This window comes from Bombus terrestris, chromosome 6 (genome assembly GCF_910591885.1).
Source record: "Bombus terrestris chromosome 6, iyBomTerr1.2, whole genome shotgun sequence".
NCBI lineage: Eukaryota > Metazoa > Arthropoda > Insecta > Hymenoptera > Apidae > Bombus > Bombus terrestris.
The window spans coordinates 12749863-12771959 of NC_063274.1; the positions used below are offsets into that span (position 1 = coordinate 12749863).

The following is a 22097-nucleotide window of genomic DNA, read 5'->3' on the forward strand; positions in this document are numbered from 1 at the left end:
TGAGAAATACTGTTAAAAAGAACTGTTAAGCGTGTATCGAAGAAAGTGGAACGAAAAACAGATATAATACGAAAGGGAATAAATCCCTATCTTTTCGGAAAACTATTTTACAAAAAAATTATTGAAATCCTCAAAGATCTAAATTCAATCTATAAAATTTCTATAAAATTTATGAATTGATTATTTCGAGTATTTTGACAGTCTTAATGTTAATGTATATAATATATAATATATATGTAATAAAACAGTAGGAGGATTGTATAGTATATACATTGGATAGAAACAAATAAAGCGATCATTTAGGAACAGCTCATAAGCTTTGGAGTCCAAGAAAATAATTTTTACAATTTTTCTCTGTCCGTTTCTTTGTCTGCCTGTACTCGTATCACGTAAAACCTATTGAGCGGATTTTGGTGGACTTTTTCCTGTTGTATCGCTTACTGCCCGAGGGGGGAAAAATAGAATATATTTTATCTCAATTCGTTTTGTAGAAGCTAAGAAGTAACCTAACATCTGAATCGTATGCGCTCCCATGTTTGGTAGAGATCAAGCAACGATGTTTATTGTTTACGTGTTTGTTCTGAAATGGAGCTTTTTTATAATTTAATATCATTTACTAGCCTATCTATATAAAAAATATTTCATTCATAGAAATTCATCTACTTATAGACTGTTCCGGATATTAGTAGCCCACGCGAACAAAGTTGCAAATGCTAATAAATAATAAAGTTTCACAACAAAAACATGAATAATACGAAACACTATGCTTATGATCGTATTTTTATTGTTTTACAGGCTTCTCCAGGACGTGTCAAACAATACGGCAGACGTTTGCGACAGTAGCGTGGGTAAACGGAAGCTCGTAGTCACCTGGGGCCAGTCGGTGCATCTCGGTTGCTTCGTGAAGATGCCGGAAGTGCTGGCGAATCAGGAAGTCAGGTGGTACCACTACAGCAAGGAGAAAGGCAGGTATCAGATAGCCTACAAGTACGGTGCTGGGGGGGACAAGTTCATCGAGACGTCCGAGAAGGGCCTGGTGATCGTTGGCGTGAACGAGCAAGACGCCGGAAGATACGATTGTTGGCTCGGTGGTTCGCTCCTCTGCTCGTACAACATCACAGTGGACGCACACAGATGCTCTGCGCCAGCCAAGTCAAACGACTATCAGAAGATATACTCGGATTGGTGCCACGAATTCGAGAAGTACAAGTCGGCCATGAAGAGTTGGGAAAGGAAGCAAGCGGTAAGTCGACATGCTTTGATCCCACGAATATATTTTTGTTGATGCTTGCGATCGAACCTGGAAACCTTTGATGAAATATGAATGAAAATATTCTTTTTGTAATCTTCTATGATCCTGTCGGCAAAAATCTTTCTATTTCTGTACTTTTATTCGTGATTTTAATAATTTTGTATTCTTTGCTTGTCGAGAAATCAATGTCATTAATTCGTTTCGTTTATGAGTCCGAAACCTGGAAACCTTTGATGAAATATGAATGAAAATATTCTTTTTGTAATCTTCTATGATCCTGTCGGCAAGAATCTTTCTATTTCTGTACTTTTATTCGTGGTTTTAATAATTTTGTATTCTTTGCTTGTCGAGAAATCAATGTCATTAATTCGTTTCGTTTATGAGTGTAATTGCTTATATATACAGTTGGTGAGAAATCTGAAAAGTTTTATAAAGGAGACGCGTGGTTTGCAAGAAGAAATCGTTTGATATAACGCTGGCAAATATGTAATCTAACTCTGAATGCGAAGTTCCTTAGAAAATTGAATTCATCCTTGAAAAAACAAAAGCTTCGTAGCAAGCTGTTTACTTTTCACGCGAGAATTCTTTTCCTTTACTGCACATGGTTACGATCTAAAGAGCTTTGTATAATGCAATACAAATTGAAGATAAAAACTACCAAAGGTCTTTTATACGTATGCCCATTCTATCGAAAAGGAAATATGATATTCGTCAGAGGTTTCCCTTCCCTTTTTGCATAAATGCGAAGATAAACGCTATAGAGTGTAATTTGATGTAATTGAAATAAATGCGATTGTAATTTGAAATAAAAAAAGTAAACTGGCAAAATTACTTATGTTATAGAATAGTCGTCCTATGAATTACGTACAATGTGTCACCATTGCAAATATTTTTCACAGAAAGTGAGCTATGGGAAAGCTATTAGAACTATAGTTACGCAAGACAACTTTCTTCGAAATACCATTGTGTTTTTAAATGCATTGTTACGCTTTCGATCTCACAATCAAGAATATATAAAGATATACTTCAAATTATAAACAAACTGATTGCCCCAATCGACATAAAATTAAAAAATTGTAAAAACTCTTTGCACTACAAAAGTCTATAACTAAGATATGCTAAAATTTCTTATTCATCAATTTATTAATATCATTATTTGCACAATAGAATCCAAATAATAGATTTTTTGATCCAATCGTATAATTCGTTTTTATTTATATTGGAAAAAACTTAAATATATTCACCTCTCAATTATTACGTAACGTTCAACTTATCGTCTGCTTGAGGATCCCCACCATTTTCTCTGTTGTAGCAATGCGCATCGAGGCAAAACGACAGCAATCAAAATTTACACATGAACGAGGTGTACGGCACCCCCTTAGTCTGATGGAGCCAATCATTGGAGCCCTCGTCGAGCCGAGATCCCGACATACTGCCACGCGCGAGCGTCTTGCCGAAGAATTGCGGTCCATCCACAATCAGTTGGACGAGGCTCACTCTCCTTCTGACCGGTTACACCACTGCCTTTGTCCTTCTTGCTGCCGACGATCTTTCGTCCAAGTGAAAGCCACGAAACGCATCCGTATCAAAAGAACCGGCAAATCGAATGTCCGAAACACGAGCATCATGTTCACCGCGACATCCATCCTCGATCGGTTGGACGAGCCTCACTCACCTTCTGACCGGTTACACCACTGCCTTTGTCTTTCTTGCCGCTGACGATTTTTCGTCTAAGTGAAAGCCACGAAAATACATCTGCAGCAAATACCCGGCAAGTCAAACGTCCGAAGTACAAGTACATTTTCATCACATTCACAGTAACGTTCGTCTTCGATCGTTCGAACGAGCCTCGTTCTGATTGGCCTCATCACCCGCCCGGAACGTGTCTCTCGCTTAACTCTCAAGTTTCTGCGAGATAAATAAAAAGATAATATCCCCACGAAACAGAAATATTCATATGAAGGAGAGAAATATTCACAGAAATATCGATATTTCGAGGTTACTTGTAACCAATCGGTGTAACGAGGCTGCCCGCAACGCGCAGTGTTCATCGCACGATCGCTCGTCATTTTTCATTAATCATAGTATCATTTACATTCTATATTGCCATAATGCCATAATGCGCGTGTACGGTGGAGCACTGTCAAGGATCCGGTTTCGTTTTCAATGGACAACCCTCTCCACGAATACTTTTCATTAACCCCGTGTATAAATAAATGACACGCGACGCGGTCAAGAAGAATGCGATTCCAGGATCGTCTCGAGAGAAAGTGCGCCTTAAACGCGAACGACGATAGGAATAACTCGGCCGGAAGGGCAACAATAATACACGTGGACTGCGCACGCTGATACACACACGGTTCCTAAGCTTTCTCACGCCGTGGATCGGTTTCTCGAGCGAGGAAGATACAAGGTCAGGGAAGGGTCATTAGAAGAGATCGTCGAGATTGATCGTCCGTGGTGGCGGAGGTTGATCGGTGATCACGAAAACGCGGCTCGAATCGAGGCGTCCGTCCGCGAAGTAACGCGTTTAGAAACCGGAAATCAATCCTCCTGTTTCCTTAGATCTGTGATACGAACGAGACGAGACGAGAGAGAGAGAGAGAGAGAGAAAGAGAGAGAGAGAGGTTGGTCGCTCTATCGAGAATTGGGAGGTTACAGGAGCAAACAACCGAGAGTAAAAGGCGACGACGAGATCGAAAAGAGAAGAGAGAAAATAAATACCATAAGGTCGAGCTTCAGTGTAGTTTTAACGAGTCAAAGATAACGAGTCAGGATCGACACAATCTTATATGTAAGTTGTATATCAATTTGCTAATGAAGAAAGTGAAATTAAGAGAGAATGGATAAGAATGGAACGCGTCCAGGGAGAGAACGCGACATAACGTCGATGCGTTTTCAAACGTCACGCAAAGTTACACATGAGATTATTAATCGGCTACCACGTAGGTGGCGCGCGCGCGATCACCTCAACTTATTATTAGCTTGTTAACTTTTTCATATCAACAGTTTTCGCGACGTGCACCGCCGCCTTTGTCTTCGACTCGCACGATTCCTTTCATCACCCTTACTCGACGAAACATTCGTTTTCAACTTGTTTTCACCTTTTTTTTTATAGCGTAGATGCATCGATCGATCGATGCGATTCTGTTCCTCGCCCCATAGATTATAGTTATAGCATTGTAGTTTTTGGGTTCTTTTGTCGCGACTTTATTGAGATGTCTTTGAAATCAACATTTCTCGAGTTTTGTCAGTATTCAGATATAATATCTTGGAGACAATGAGAAAGGAAAGTTAGTTACTCAGTTTTATGAATGTGACAATTGTTGAATTCTAAACGTACAGAAAGAAATTGTATCGATTAACTGGATTTAAGTATTCTTCCAATAATTTCATGAATCACGAACTCATGTATTTAAATTTTAATCAAAAATCTTTAATGTCGGATTTAGAATTCGATATTTAGGAAAAAGCTAGAAAGCCAGACTAAGGAAAATTCGATGACAATCTAATTAGCCTAATTTATTAACATTTATAAATATAAGTGTTTCGAATTGTGTTAAGATTTTAATCGATCGTTCTCTTTTCCTTCGTATGATTCTAAATTACCAAAATGCTAACCAAGACAATTCCATCCATATCGCTATAATCGAGCCCGTATTCACAGCCATCCTAATCACTCAACGATATCACTATTACCATAATCATTCACGAGAACTCTAAAGGTGCTACGTAGGTGCGTCTGACGCGTATTGGAGATCGGTAATAAGGCCTGCCATCCTCATATTCACTATGCGCTCTTCAAACCTATACAAACACACACACACAAAAGACAAACACATACTTGTATACTTGGATAGTAATACACGCAGATTTATCACACGAATCTATCTGCATCCAACTTCTACGTTTACTCGAATTTCCTCGAGTACTTATCTTTTTGGATGCCAAAGATTCAAACAGATTCTCGTATATATCTCCGAGCCTAGGAGTAGAATAATTCCGTTTTTGCTCGACGATTTTCGCCAGATTGAATCGGGTCTCGATCGAGCTTAAATCGTTCAGCAAATCGACGTAAATCGCGGGTCAATCGGACAGACGATCGGTTCGAGACAGTTTCGAAATCCACGCGCTCGTGAACACGGATGTCTCGTTTCGAGCAGCAAGCAGCTTCGACAGCAAGACAAATGTCGGCGAGCAATACATTCTCTTGTTCGTTTTCCGTTCGCTCGATCGCGTCGTTCGATTAAGTAACATTGATCGACGATTTACCGGTCTTGTTCTAATATTTCCATGTATGTCCGTGGCGCGTTTAGGTTTCCCGCTGTTCGATTAAACGTATAAAGTCGTTTCTCTTCCGGTCCGGGAACGTCCGTATGTAAATAGGATCGTCATAGTGCATGGTATTTTTATAAAAATTCTCTTCGGAACGATACAATCGTAGACGTGAAGAATAATAGCGTTCTCTGTTCTCCGCAAGTTTTCCTTTCATCTCTACTAGTTCTTATTTCGTACGATTTCTCCGCGATAATTTAATATTTTAATCCTTTATAGTATATTACACGTAGTATTAGTTTATCGTATAATATTTTAAACGTAGATACTCGGATCGTCGGAAGTAATCGAGAACTTGAAATGGTAAACGATGTGAGCATCAAAAATGAAAATGTTCCGGTATGAATAAGAGATGTTAGCTTAAAATTCAGACCTACCACTTATTAACTAATAAAATTATCGAATTTTTATTCAGATAATTCTAGTCCTTCTAACTAAATTAAATTATTCCAGAACCTTAACGCCATATCAAGCATGGAATTCACATCTTTTTTTTTACGGTTAAAGAAAAATCATTCTCTATTTTTCTGACATTTACCATTTATTTGCTATCTTTACCATTTTAACCGTTTAAACTCTTTGATACAAACTTCTCGACGATCACAATTGCTTCTACCGACGGAGATGGATGCTTACCGGTGCTGTATTAAACAATTCGTGGAACGGTCGCTGTTTCCTGAAGACCCAGTTCGCCATCGCTAGTATACATACGTAGGCTATAAAATATAGACCGTAGCGAGGTGGTGACACCTCTCGTTTCGTGTGTGTGTGTGTGTGTGTGTGTGAGAGAGAGAGCACGCGCGTATGCACGGACCGGAGTTCCCTCAGAGACGAAGGACGACGATCGAAATGCTGCAAAATGAGATACGGTGAACGATAAATGAAATAATAAGTATAATAATGTAGACAAGCGAAAAAGAGGAAGAAGAAGAAAAATGGGTGAAGAAAAAGAATAAAAAGAGAAAAAACACCGATGTATCGGTGATAGTTTCGCTCTTGCCCTTAAGTTTGTACATAAACGTTCGTATTGTTGAGAGGTTCACGTCGCGACCGTTCGTGACCCGCGTGCCATTTTCTCCTCGCCGTATGTGAAGTTTTAACTTCAACCGGAAGTTACGAGGACCGCGGGCCAATCGGAGGTAGACTCGACGCGCGTGAACCGTTAGTTATTCCTGTACAGAGGTTTGGAACGCCGTGCTCGACGATTTTCTGTTCTGTATCTATCGCGTCGACGGCATACAAAGGTACACTGTCAGATATAGTATGAGAAAACGAATGTATGCGTGATATAGTGTGAACGAGTGCTTGATAAGCACGATAAGAAAGAGAGAGAATGAAGAGATATAAATGTATATGAAGAAGGGAGAGAAAAGATGGTAGAAGCGTAAGGTTAATACAATAATCGGTAATTTAATCTTCAAATATGTACTTATTATGAGCTTGAAACAGGTATTGAATAGTATTATGTCGTAAGGATTTAATTTTCGAGCAAATAAGATGATGAACGGAGAAATACCTTAGAGTGCGTCCTATTAACGCGGATCGTGAGTTCAAGAGTTGCCTTCGAGACGATCGGAGAAAAGGAATTTTTCTCTTCGGGTTCGTCTACTTGTAATTCTCGAGGATCATTCACGGAAACGTTTCGCGTCGACTCTAGAACGAAACTGACTGACAATGAGAATATTTCAGCTATACTTAGAATATTCCAAAGTAATCGACGCGATGTGTGAGTGGATGGCGAGGGCTAACGAGAATCTAAATGACGAATAACGAAGACAGAATGAAAGGGAGACTGTATCAAGACGCGTGTGTGTCGTGACGAAGCGATACGCAAAGAATAATAGTAACTTACCTATATCGCACTTCTATGAAAAGCTATTTAAAAAGAGAAAAAGAGGGGAAATAACAAAAGACGAATAACAGAGGAGAGCAGTAAAAGAGCATAAGAGAGTAGTTAGAGAGCGCAATATTAGAGAAAGCGGAACTGAAAACAGGACAAAGACGCAGAGGATTACTAAGGTACACAATAATCTTGAACCACGAGTCTCTCGTGTACGCGTCGACGGCCAGCGAGGAAGAAAAGCGGGCGCGATCGATAAAACGATCGAGCGATGAAACGCCAATTTAAACGATCCGTTGCCGCGAATGATCCTAGTTCGAGCCCTCGACGAGTGCACATTCAGACTCCGTAGAACGAGTCGGCGTGATCACGGAAAGCAATCTAAGATGAACTTAACGTTGTTAGATATATTATTTGTAATATTATCGGAGTACTGTATATTGCGTAGACACGATCGTGGTGGCTGGATCGCGATGGAAGCAGATGGAGGTAGAAGGAGTATACTGACCGGAGATAGAAGAGCTCATTTTCTTCTGGCAATCGAGATTGTCGTTTTCGTAAATTGATCGATCGGATGATTGTAAGAATAAGAAGATACGGTTCGGTTATTTAACGTGTGAATCAACGGTTTCGAAGTGAAAATGGCTTGGGGACCATCGCGAACTCCGATCGATCTGATCCAGTGGCGACAATCGTGTCAGCAAAGATAGGTTATAGCTCGATTTAGTGTACGCTGTACGAAAATACGTCTCCGTGACGACAGTTACTCGAGATACATGAAAGCGAGAGTGAGAAAATGCAAGAGAGAAAGAATGATGGAAGAATGCGAATGCCCTAAATGAAACACTTAACTACGATGACTTATTACTACGATATAAGGAGGAGAGTAGGGTAGCTGGTAACGACTAATTCAAATATATCATTAGGACTAGCCGACGACTGTCTTAGGTTCTCTAGATTTCTGTACGGATCGGTTTTTATTTTCTGGTGAACGTGGGGTGGGAGGGTGATCTACCGAACTGACATTTTTTTTAATGTGCTTCATTCATCGCCTCTCTGCAAACATTTTGTAAGCGAATTTATCATACATGACCACGCTCATGAACCTTTTTTTTTATTCCTAATTTCACACACCATCCGATATCCCATTTTTTTTACATTTTGCGCGTCATCGATTGTCTTCTCGTAACGTTTCCGTTTTGACATCGTTTCGACGACAATCTCCACCGATTGCGACAGAGAAATTCTGCGAGAGAAAGAACGAGAATAAGAGAGAATGCTGCGTGAGATTCATTATTTCGCCACTGTGTAACTTGTTTCTCATCATCATCATCATCGTTATTATTTTTACCGTCCTTGCCATTCGATTTTATTTCCTCCCTATTTTTATCCTCTTTCGTTCTGTAACTTTTCTACCGTTTGTACGAGTTTCTTTTCTTTTTATTTTTTTGTATAGCGCTCGTCCCTCTCGACTACAGCGATCAAGGGTAGAAAATAGAGTCGGACCAAAGTACATCGTGAATCCGAGAATCTCTTTTATTTTACGAGCGAAGAAATTTATTTTAGATCAAAAGAGGCGTGGCCTGCGTCTCGGCTCGTTTCGAAAGTTCCTTCGCTTTCTATCGAATAGTCATTCGAGTTCGTGCGTTAATACCCGTTCGAAACATTCTGTTCGAATGGCAATGGTGCATGTAACGCAATTAAGGCTATTATTCGGTTTTCTTCCCTATTGGAGAAAAACGGACGTTGCACGCGCTTTCTCTGCTATCGATTAAATTTTCTACTGTTTGCGCGTTGGTTGGTACGAACTGACGCGTATATCGCGACAATTTCGTGTACGAACGAGCTCCGAGAAATTTGGACGCTTTACTCCTTTATATATTAACTAGATATATTATTTATATATTAATATTATTTTATATACTTTCGATATATATTCGATTGCGACTGTCAATTTTTATCATTTAATTAGCATAAGATAAAATATCGCTGGGGTAGTTTGTTAGTTTTTTAATTTTTTCGATATTTTCTTTGGATTCACGCTGCACTTGCGCCACCAATGGAAAATTCACACGTATCTACGCGTTCGCGCGATTGTCATCATTAAACACACCACTGTAGACACTTCTTTTAGTTTGAACAACTTCGTACGGTAAGAGACCCTTTAGATATTCACCTAATACTTAAACCTAAACATCCAATCGCTATTTTTATCAAAAAAAAAACATGTTAAAAATCTTTAATAGTTATCCATTGTTCACTATTGCTATAATAAAGTTTTGCTTTAATAAACGATGGATTCGTATGTGCTATTTATTCACGTATACCCTTATGAGAAGTCCATTGTCTTTTGCATAATAAATGACGCGTACAGAATCTTGGATTGTCCGGATGTTCTGTTTTCTTTCGTTACGAGACGTGACACGCATATGGGATTTTAAGGTAAGTATATTTTATTCTTTATTACTCCTAAAAGTCTTTCGATAGTATAAATGCTTATTAAAAGTTAAATAAATACATTTACAATTTTCCGAATTAATATTATATACATTTACGAAACTTGGAAGGTTTTTACATTCAAATGGTTTATATTTCTTATCTTTGCATCAGTGAGAGTTGTTCGAAAAATACCATTGAAAATTCGTATCCAAATCAGTAGCATTTTATATGCATGATAATAAAAGTAAATAAAAAATACCTACTTAAATATTACAATTTCTTACCTCGTGCTGCCAATTTCATAAATGAGATTATGTTCAGCAAAAGTATACTCTTTAATATACCCTCTAATAATAAAATAGAAGCATTTCAAAAGCACTTCAAAAAATAAAACATACGACTTCCGTTTCCGTATACCGTATATCATAAGAGGACAAATAAAGGCAACGATTCGAAATCTGGGATCATCTAAACGTGGTAAATTGATCGAAGACAGGGATCCGTTTCAAGGCAACAAGGAATACTACAGTCTTTTTTAGACTGAAAAAAATACCGCGTCCAACTACCGCGAACAAATTTAGATTAAAATCCGTGGCGATGATTCAGTTACATTTAATAAAGTTAGCAATAAGAGAAAACCAGCCGGCGCAACGCGGTCAAAACTTACGTTTCAACCGCGTCTGTTCGACCATTGCCCGATCAATAGAGCAACCTGAACTTCAAGCTATCCCCTGAGTTTGAATAATTACGTGCAACTACTAACTCTCTACAAGGGAGTTATACACCCTGTCTATACGCTTTCTACCCTCTCACTCATTGAACTGACGTCGTCACGGCTGACTTCTACGCTCGTAGTCCGCGACGTCATCGCCATTTGGATTTGTTTCCCCTGTGACGTCATCCTGGGAACCTTTGAGACAGAGTCGCGTCATCTATCGATCATTCAACTTTCCCGATGAAAGTTTACCGCGTGAACGATCGCACGTTTTACAGCACGAGAACGCGTGCATCTCCGTCATGATAAAAAGGTCGTGAGAAAGCGCATCTGATAGCTCTTTACCGAGGAGATTAAATATAGAGCGGCTGTTTGAAGAGGACAATGCCGATCGACTCGGTGATAGAGGTAAGCAAAAAGTGCGCCGGCTTGATCAGGCTTCAAAAGTGAAGTTTTTGTTGGTCTGCTGTTAGCAGGAATGTTTGCGCGTGATTCGTGATCGGAGATGTTTTGATTAATGGCAGCTGTCCTATTGAAGTTTTAGAAGGTTTTAAGTACTAGGTAGCTGTTTTGGAACAGGAAGAACAGAAGGTATAATATTTGCTGTATTTCTGGGAACTTTCGAAGCTCCTTTGTCATTTTAATTCTTAGAGGATGGTTAAATTCGGCTGAAGAACCGAATTCAAGATACGTAAGTAATTCAGCAATATGATAAAATGGTTCATGAAATGATCCGATGTTCAGGGTTAATGTTGTATTTAATTAGATTATAATGTATTTTTTTAAAGATCACTTAACAAATAAATAAATGAAATTCATAACTACCGCTGTAATTATCACATTATGTATATTCTGCCATTGAGCGTAACTTATCGAGTACACTAGAATAGAATAACGAAGAAGACCTTAAAGAAATTTTCATTATATTCGATATTTAAATTTTTCCACACAGAGAACGTATATAAAAATTCCAACAAAGCTCAATGTAACTGAAACGCAATTCTGCCACATTGGTCCATCAAAATAACGACGCAGTGAATCATGTGAAAAAAAATATCGATTTTCGCGTTATCATTATCGACGAAATTAACACTCGAATGTTCACAGGCCGTCAGTCGAGGATATTCATTAACTTAAATAATTGAGCGAAGCGCGCTGTCAATTTTTATCAACCATCGACACTTTCACACCGGATTGGTTTCAATTGATCGAAGCGTTTAAACGTTAATGACGAGAGTTTCACTCAAACATGGCCGGCTGACGTTCGATCTTTTCAATGCTTCGATTGATTATTTATTTCATTAAATCAAATGACATTCATTTACCGAACCCATCAAGATATTTGAAACAAAATTTTCAAGAGACGTCTAAAAAATATTTTATTCGAAAATCGTGAAAGGAAAAAAATATATCGATAAACTGCTGGATAAAAGTAAAGTGATTTTGCTTAACGATATCAGCGAAAAAACGACGCAGGATAGAGTTAGATTTCGTTCAATTTTCGTCTTTTTATGACAATTCATTACGAGAATACTGTACTCGCGCTTTCATCGAGCCCATTACCGGCGATGAGATTTCTGAAACTGTTACCGAACGTATTTAGAAACGGTTTAGACGCGATATGTTGACGATAATCTGAACGTGGACGAAACTGTGTTGCGCAATTGGCAGCAAAGCGTTGCGTTTATGACCGTCTTTATTGCCTTTCGGCGGCATCGCTATACATTTGTGAACATTTTAGCCGTTGAGGAAGCGCGAAACTGACGATGAAATCACCGGTGACGATTCAAGTTTTTGTGAATGCGCGTCGACTCGTTTCAACCAGATATCCTGCTGCACAATATCATCGTATTTAGCGTTTGGAATGATAAGCTGTGATATGTAGTTTCGACACGAGAAAACGTATGAAATTAAGTGTGATTGATAATGATTTATGAATAACGAAAAGAAGCTAAAAAAGAATGATATAAAAATTGGATTTTAGTTTTATCGAAATATTATGCTATACTGTTGCTTTTTAGATAAAATGTTTCATCTATCATTTCGAAACATTCGAGAAAAATTTTATTATATTTTTGTATGTATATTATAACCAACTTTGTATTTTCTCATTCAATATAAAACGTCGAATTATTATTTTTCAACGTTTTGCATAATATTATTTTACTTCAAAGGTAGAAACATGGAAATGTTTAACTATTTTAATATATTTTGAAAAATGAAAAAATAGTTACGTACAATAAAATATATTTTTGCGCTTTAAGTAATCGAGTTCCCTTTCCGATCAACAGAAAGCCAGTGCACTTTAAGTAGGTGACTTGTTAATTATTATATCGTAACTGTACCTCTTGAATTTCTGTTTTTACGATCCAATGCACGTTATTAAAATAAATGTTAAATCAGTCGCCGATCGGATTAACTAGAGCGAGTGATTCGATAAATCGATAAAAATATATGTCAAAGGCAGCCGCGCCAGTAGCTGCGAGAATGAAAAATTCGTCGTGTACACGTGATAAAAAAAACAGAGTAACGTAACTCACGAATGAGCGGGAGCTATTTTTTCTCGGTGAAAATTGCTCGATGGCGCGATCACGGTCTGGACCCATCAGCGTTGATCACAAGTTCGTTCATAGAACAAAAGAATTATATTGTAGTCTTTCACATAAAGTCAAGGTAAATTACACGAGAAAAGAAACAATTTATTAGACAAGTCATTCGATTAACGGATGCTAGTTTTTCTCTGTACACATGTACATCGATTAAGTCTTCAAAAAAAAAGTACCATTAGTATAAATTCATCGGATAAATTTACATTTGATTAGTTAAATAACACTTTAAAATCTTAGTAGAATAAAATTACTTACTAATCACTGAAATCTTCTTTACTTGACGAAATATGACAATAAAAATTCCATTTTATCTATCAAAATATGTGAGAAAACCTAAGATTCATTCCATTAAGTTTCGTATAATAAGATATGTGTAAGACAAACGGTTCACCGTGGAAACGCGTGCATACGCGTTTCAAAGAGGGACGATCAATTTTGTGAGATACATATTTGGAAACCACGAGCACCGCTTAAGCTGGCTTTAGCGTATGACGTATGCTACGAGTCGTTCCGCTCGATGAGAATCGCAAAATCTTATGGGGGTTGGTTAATCTATAAAATATTGCGGACATATCCTTACTTACGCGCTTTGCCGCGTGGAAAAGCGTACATACGCCGTAAAAAGAGTTTATTCTGTTGGAAAGCACTTATACACGTATGGCGTATATTTTTTCAAAATGATGTTTAGTCTCGCTTGTATGGGAGTTTTTCAATCGTTCAAAATGTCCAAACAACTATTCTACGAGAGTGCTACTTTTCGATACCCAGTTATTCATTGTTTCAAGTTTGAATAATTATATTTATATTTTGGTTACCTTTGGATTAATTTTACGGTGTTACGTAAATTTAAATATTGATGAATAATTAAATTTTATATAAGCTAAAATTCAGGTTTTTTATAAAGAAAGTAAATTTTGCGTAGGTTATGAACGCAATAAATACAGAAAATCTCATATAGATCCACTGGTGATTAATATATTTAAAATAGTAGTAGTAATTAACATAGCGTATATCTGAATCGTCTGATGCATATTTACTTTCATATCAGTTGCATAATGCCACATTCATCTCGTTCTCCATTGTTTTTTCCTCCGTTGTTCTTTTTCTCGAAGCTTTCTTGTGATTACATTGTTCCAAAGCAAAAAATTGCTTTTTGTTAAACGCTTATTGTTGTTACTCATTGTTAGACACACATGCAACCAAACGTATTAAGAAACAGAATAGAATTCACAATAAAGTAGACAGCATTCTTCTTACCATCTCAATCGTAAATTCATTCTTTTAGTTTCTTTCATATAACAGATTCATTTATAAAACAATACTGATATTCTACTAATAACATGAATGCATTCTATTGAAACTACTTTATTAATTGACGTTAGAATTACTTAAAAGAAACAGAGGTACGCGTAGAACGAATTAATAAAGTAAATTCTCATCTCGCAAGAAAAATGCAGCTAATTCAACAAATGAATCACTACTGCTGATTGGCTTTCAATTACGAACCAACGCTGACTAGAACAGACTTCATCCAACGTCCTGGTCATTCGGTTATCCTGTTCATTGACGCAGCGATTCTTTATTCCAACGTTTTTCTTCTGCCTGCAGCCTCAATTTCCTATTTATTAGTAAATCGTCCATCCTGGCATTTATCTTTCAATTCCGGTTTCGGAAATATAATTCACTCGTTTAAAGCTGCGCTTGGCGTTGAAGATGGCCTTTATCCGAGAGGCTTTCAGAGCTCGACGATAACAGCCTGCCGCGGAGTGGGCCCGAGGAAAACAATGAAAATAAGGATACGTCCGACGAGTGTGTCCCGTTAATTAAATTTCCGTTTCCTGCTTGTCCGGCTTCTCATCTTTCCCATCCTTCCATATTTCTTCCTTTTTTCCCTCGTTTTCAACCGCACGTACTTACCGCCCATTTCATTTATCCTGTTTCTCCGAATTCATCTCTTCGATTTTCTTCCTACATCTCTGCTTTTTTTCTCTCCGTTTATTTCAGCCGTTTGAAAACTCAGGTTTTCCGATGTCGTCTCGTGACATCGTTGGAAATAGCGAAGCTTAGATAAAGCTTGCGATAAGGTCTATAGAATTGTTTGGTCAATCGATACTGTTTCATCTTTTTCTGAGATGTGTCGGGATGAAACATGATTCCTTGGACCTAGGAGTTGTAGAACGTAGAAAGTATTCAAGCGATAGCTTTAGTTTTCAGGAAATCAGGATTTATGTTCAAACATACATGCATTGGTACTTTACGAATGTTGTTCCAGTATATTCTGTGTTACACTAAAAGTCTTCATCACGTAAATCAGACTTATTGAACAAATGTTCTATCATTTCTACTTATTAATAGAGAAGTTGATATTAGAACTGCTAAATTTCTAATGTTGATTATTTTAATCCCGACAATAACTCACGCGTATTATTTAAAATTCAACAAATACAATTTTTTGATAGTAAAATTGTCTTTGACAGTTTCTCTTATCATTCATACATATACCCAAAATTCCTATAAAAGCAACTAAAGATTTAAAAGAAAGATCATGCAATTTTTCTCAATTCCAAATAGCTATACACGAAATATTCTTCCAACAAATATCTCTATATGTAACATTTTTCATCCAAAAAGGTTAAATAGCTGCAGATAAAAAGTTATACCTTCGTTCCATTTTGTGTCCCGTTAATTTTTATAGCGCCACACGTCGATCGACGAGGATGCCTATCGCGCGTCTTCTTGTATTCTCTGCGTGGCGGGAGGAATTTATAATACCGCTCTCGAGCGGCTTGGATCGGGGCGTTAAAGTTAACGGCTTCCAATATCCGACGTATAGGGCTATACAGCACTCAACAGCCTGATAATGCTTTACTTGCATTATGGAAAACAGTTCGTTAAAACCGTATTATCCGCTCCGTCGAGCGACGACGCTGGTCAGAGGCTCAGCTGTGTGCCAGAAGTCTCTAGGATCCAATACATCGCTATATATTGTTATACGCGGTTTAGGTTAGGTTTCTCAAAAATTTCGAATGTTCTTCAATAGATAATTAGACGATTAAACATTAATCAATGGAGAAGGATGAAATTTGTATAGATGAGAATTACAGGAGAAAAATTAGAGGATTTTTTAAATATTCTAAAAATATTAATGAATATTAACACTGAAAGTAGTGGCAATTAAAATACAAAACTGGTACTAAAGAAATTAGAATGAAAGACATATGAGAAAATGTATACTATAAGAGGGACATGTATTTAAACAATATAATCTATAAAAAATTCGAATTCTCAGAAATGTATCATTGTAAATTTATGTAACTTCTACATAAACTTACGAATCGATCAATTTGACTGTTCAATGTTAAGTAATTTGATTCAGTTTTTAGCAAACCGATTGATAAATTGGTAAATTGATTTGTTAAACACAGCATTAAGAATAAATTATATTTGATGATTAACATCAGTGCCATTACTTTCGAACGTGAAGAGTAAATATTCAACTGTTAACGAACCGTCAAGCGTACTAAAAGAGCCATTTAGACGAAATATTTTAAGCATAAATGACTGTTGATGACTTTACTTGCGGATTAATTTCGACGTACACGTACATCCATGTAGAGGATGTATAAATTTCGGCTAATGGAACCACGGTACTATGAATTTCTGGAAAGTGACGGATAACAACGATAAGTGCTTCGCTTGAACTTGCTGGTATCAATGTGGGGAATACACTGTTAAGGAAATTGAGTATCATCAATCTAGTAAACGATAAATTCCATTATTAGTTTTTAGAGAACGACTTGTCGCAAATAAGTATAGTAAATCAAAAGAATATAATATGTACGTATAAATGAACTTCTCAAATAACATTCATGTATCTCGTGTAAAGTGGTTTGAGCGAAGAATATTTCAGTAAAATCGTTTCTTAACGTAGAAAATATCAAGTAGAACTACTTTACTGACATTAAAATGTACGATGAAAATAATTTACGAAGTATCTAAGTCTACTTTTACAAGTTTACATTATTTTTTAATTATTTCCAAGGATTTCTTCTACGATCGAATTAATAATAGAAGAGAAATTTTACGACCTTTGACCCCTAGTAACATTTGCAAATAATTTTTACAAATCTCCCCATCGTCATATTGCATGAACACGAAATCATGATCGATTAATAATTTTCTGGACAATTCGTCTTAATTGTTACATCTTATATAAAAACAGAAAGTATCCTAATACTTCAAAATATGAGTATATGTACATACATTATTAATTTTCTATATTTCCTAGTTAAAGAAGAAGGCTCGAATTAATTATCGAAATATCATTAACAGAACAATGAAGAATTCAATGGACCTTACACGTGCTTATTGCCTCGCATTTATCATATACAAATCTTTCTACCATCCCATGTCGTCGAAACGCGACAGATGGAAGCATGTACAAAACTGGATGGTGAATCGTCGTGCGAACATATCTCACCCCAATCCGAGAAGACAGCGAATTCGAGCCGGCATTGTTCCAGCGCTCTGCCTTATCACCGTTCTCCAATTCCCTTTGGAAGTGTCCCCTACATCTCCAAGGAGCCTCCGTGCAATTCTCAAGGCTTCGACCGGAGCCAACTCGATCCTCGGCCGTGTCGTGTATCCACGCCCACCGGCTGCACCGAGTCGATGGCCATTGTACTTTAAACAAAGCGGCCGGCGTGAATTGTACGGGATTTAATGAAAGAAGATCGGCCCACCCTTTCTATCCGTCCAGTAGAATGGCAGCCACTCTCGACTGTCTTTAACCGGCGCCGATTTCTGAATTATTGAGAACACTCCTGGTGAAACCGGCCGCGCCTGGTCCCGTGGAATTTGTTAAACGAACTGTGAACCGACGTCGGAGAATTTTTCATACCGGAAGGCCGGACGAATTCGTCTGGCTGCTCTCACGAATCGTTTCTCGTTCATTGTCATCGATTTTATTCGAAGGTCGCACCAAGTTAATGGAATAGATAGCTTGTGAAATTTTTCATGATTTTCGCGGGGAAATACGTGTAGAAACGTAAGAAGACGATCACGTTCGGAGTGTCAATGAATGGAGCTAATGGGTTTCGTTGTTCTTTAAGCGCACAATTGAGAAGCATTTGGAAATAGGGTGAAGTAATTTAGAATCGAAATAAACTACTTATGCCTTCATATTTCAGATAGAGTATTTATAAATTCATATTTTTGGGAGAAAATAATAAGCTCTATAAGAATGATTACAAGCATATCCTACTAAAAAATGATTATCGTCGACTCGACTATGTTTGCTGTTACACTTGATCCTTCGCACTTCTCTGTTCAAAACCGAATGAATCTTTGGACAGATTCTTTTCTTTTGTTGCTCCTCGATATCCCCACTGTGCACGCGTACGCATTCTTCCGAATATTCAGCGGAACGACCGTAGGAATATCGATGGTACATTAGGCATGTCGGTCTTACGCTTTGATGACATTATGCTCTGTGTCGCGAAGCCGCTGGAAAGTTCTGTCGTCGAATGTTGCCACAAATATAACGAAGATTAAAATCCAATCATCAACAAGTACCCATCCCTTCAAGATTAAGAATGCCCCGACAATCGTTCAATAAACAGCAATATATTCTATCTCCACGTTCCACAGATTCCTCCACCTCAGCGTGCCTCATAGCCTCAAGAAAACAAGCCTTATCACGCTTATTTAAACTTTCTTCCAAGCTTATTACACTACCCCAAATTCCTCAGGACTCCCCATCGTGAGTTGTTCCAGTCTCGGTCATCAAACTTCGAAATGCCGCGTCGTGCAGAGGGTGCTCGTATCGAGGCGAGTCCAAAACGAGGCACGAAAATCCGTCGGAAGTTTCTCGTTGGCCCGAGAATCGTCACGAGACTGGCAGTTTCGCGGACGGAAGCGGAAAAAGGTGCGGGTAACTTAAACAGAACCGCCACTACAATGTAATTACCCCGGGGGTGAACTTTTTACTTTGCTCGCGGATAACTGCACGGTCTCTCAGCGCTGCATCCCGGCGAAGTTTACGGGAGGACGTTCCTCTCGACGTGTCCGCGACGATGGCGTGTCCGTCGAAAATTCCTCGGGAACCTCTCCGGTGAGAAAGTATTCCCGAGGAAAAGTTGCCGACGCGTTCAACCTTCTCCTGTACTATCCAGCGCTTAGTTTCACGCGCCGAGGAAAAACCTCGTTCCGTGACGAAAGTTTGCGTACGCTCTTCCTCTCTTTTTCTCTTTCTCGTGTTCTCGTTGAGAGACAAAGAGCTCTCTGCACGGCGATTTGCTACGCCTCGTAGCGAAAATACTCCGAGCCGAAGAGTGGGAATGAAGAGGGTGGCTTAACGACGGACCGCCAGGGATAAGAGAGAAACGAGTTGAACTTTTTGACGACTGGCAGCAGCGAGCGACGAGATAAACGTCGCCCTTTTACGAGTGCCGTCAGTGACAGTAGATAGTGGCCGGCACGGGTCAGCCGGGCCGACATTCGCGTAACGACTTGTTTTGTCAGGCGCCACCTCGAGAGGCACAAATCACTCACGCGACAACACGAAGTAGCGGAGGGTACAGGGAAGCGATCGAACGACTTTATCGCGGAAATCGTTGCGATGGTCGTTCGAAGAGTTTTCCGTGAAAGAGTGACACCTATTAGGAAGATCGAAAAAATGTTTGGTTTGGAAAGAAGTGGAGAGAAGTTTTGGTATCGATGGTGAGGAGACGTAGGGTGAGATTATTTCGGAAGTTGTGGGAAGGGTGTACGAAATGAGAAATTTTTGAGATTTCGATATTTGAATGTAGGTTTTCGACTGGAGTAAGATGTAATGTAGTAAAATATAAATTGTAAACGATGATATATTTAATGACATAGTATTACGTTTTTATTTAATTTTGTGATTACTATATGGACAATTACCAATGACATTATGGAAAAGAAAATTTCTTCTATTTATTTAAGTGAATAACAATGAGTTAATTGTAAGAATATGTAGCTTATAATTTAATTTTTATTTAATAATTAATGTGAATCGTGGTTGTTCAAGTTGATCTGCACAAAATTGTAATAATTGTGCATAATTTTTATTTAATTTTACAAAACTAGAGTTTTATCTAGTTTTTCGTAGAATTTATTTAGAAATGTTGTAATAAATAAATTGAAAGTATACGGCTTATGAATTATTAATTAACGTGATGAGATAGAGTTGCGTTATGTACGTCACTCATCCATGGAATTAAACGAACAACCGACTTTTCCATAGTGTCTACCGTAGGATGGTAATGGTGTCGATTATATTTGGAGATATATAGGAAATTGAAAGCTAATTGCGTCGAGAATTAAAGGCACCCACGTAGCTCGTTACAACGTAATATCACGTATGCATCGTGGGTGCCAAGGGATCAATAAAACCATTTAAAGCCGATTTCGCATTTAGCGAATAAACGAACTTTGGTTACCGGCGGTTAAAGTGAAATAATAATACCAGGGCTGCTCACATGTTGATGGAGATTATTAAATTTCGTCCGAAAAGATGGATGACATGCAATTATGTCGCATGTTCGCATAAAACCTATAGTCTCGATGGAATTTGATTTAATGATAATTCTTCTTAAATTTAATCGTTTTAAATCCACTTAATAACAAATCACATCGTGATTCAATCTCTTATTATTGTGTATAATAGATTGGAAATAGCTAAATACTTCATTTTTGAGCGGATACGAGATTGATGATCTTTATTTGGTTGGAAATATTGAAGTAGATTCATATATTTTGTATATTATCTGTTTATTTGCTTGTAATACCAAAGAAACCGAGCCTAATATCGCGAAATAAAGCAAGGTTTTATACTATATGAGGCACTTCTAATTGTTAACGCGTGTTAAAAGGATATAAGGTACATTTTCCTTTTCTTAAATATTTCGTTAATATATCCCTAAAAGATTTTATTTGCACGTTTTAGCATGAATGCTCTTATACTATATGTATATCAAAATCTTTTCAAATCTTACCTTATGAACTTCAATATATTTACATTTTGAAATTAACAATCGCATTTTATTCTTGTTACAACTTCTCTATATTTCCACCAACAACACGCCATTTTAACACACTCAACGTATCGACACGTTTTCCTTTTGTTAAACGTTTCATGTCTGGCCACGAAAAACGAATGATTTCCCCTGGAGGAAATTTCGGCCAGGTTAGCGTGCATAAAGAGTTAATCGACCGAGTTGGTGGAAATTTCTGGAGCGGCCGCGGTTCCAAGCGAAAGAAAGAAAACAGATCGGAGCAGGAAGCGGACAGGAACCGGATACCGCGGCGGAGCGACGAAGTTTCGGGCTTTCGCAGCCTTCCACGCGGAAACGTTCTCTGATCTATCGCTACTTTAAACCAAAGGGGAAAGCTGTGGCGATCTCGTGGAACGCGTTGCTTCTAAACGAGGGGAAATCGAACTTTTCCAATTGATTCGACTTAAACTGACGAAGGGAACCGCCGTCGATAGAAATCGCCCGGTTTGTGCGCCGACTATCTCTGCCTTTTTCTCCGACTTGTCCTTCTCTGCTCCATTCCACCATTGCTCTTATGACTGCAAGTTGCACCCCTTGCTTTTCCTTTTCCAGTTTTATCGCCTCGACTTCACTTCGACCCCACCCAGACGACTTTACCATCGAATATCGCGAGAACTTTATCGAACCGATGTTCTCGCAGCGTGCAAAGCTACCAGATTTGTTTTCACTTTCACGCTGGTACATTTCGTGTTTGAAATTCGCTGGTTACTGTAGAGACCATTGATCATCATGGAGTTTAGTGAGAGGTTTGAGGCTTTCATGGCGAAGATTGGACGAACTATTAATTGAGATTTCTGAACTTTGATCGATTGTTCTTATATTTCAATGT

At 38.1% G+C, this 22097-nt stretch overlaps 1 protein-coding gene across 6 annotated transcripts in view; it reads left to right on the forward strand.

The window, feature by feature from the left end:
* LOC100645674 (semaphorin-2A) overlaps positions 1-9722 on the forward strand; it is a 557658-nt gene extending 547936 nt beyond the window's left edge. For all 6 annotated transcript variants that reach the window (XM_012309545.2, XM_012309546.3, XM_048406917.1 and 3 more), the window contains 2 exons: positions 796-1243; positions 2565-9722. In XM_012309545.2, the coding sequence (XP_012164935.1) occupies positions 796-1243; positions 2565-2639 (523 nt within the window). In that variant the 3' untranslated portion in view covers positions 2640-9722. The remainder of the gene's footprint in view (positions 1-795; positions 1244-2564) is intronic.
* Positions 9723-22097: the final 12375 nt, after the last annotated feature.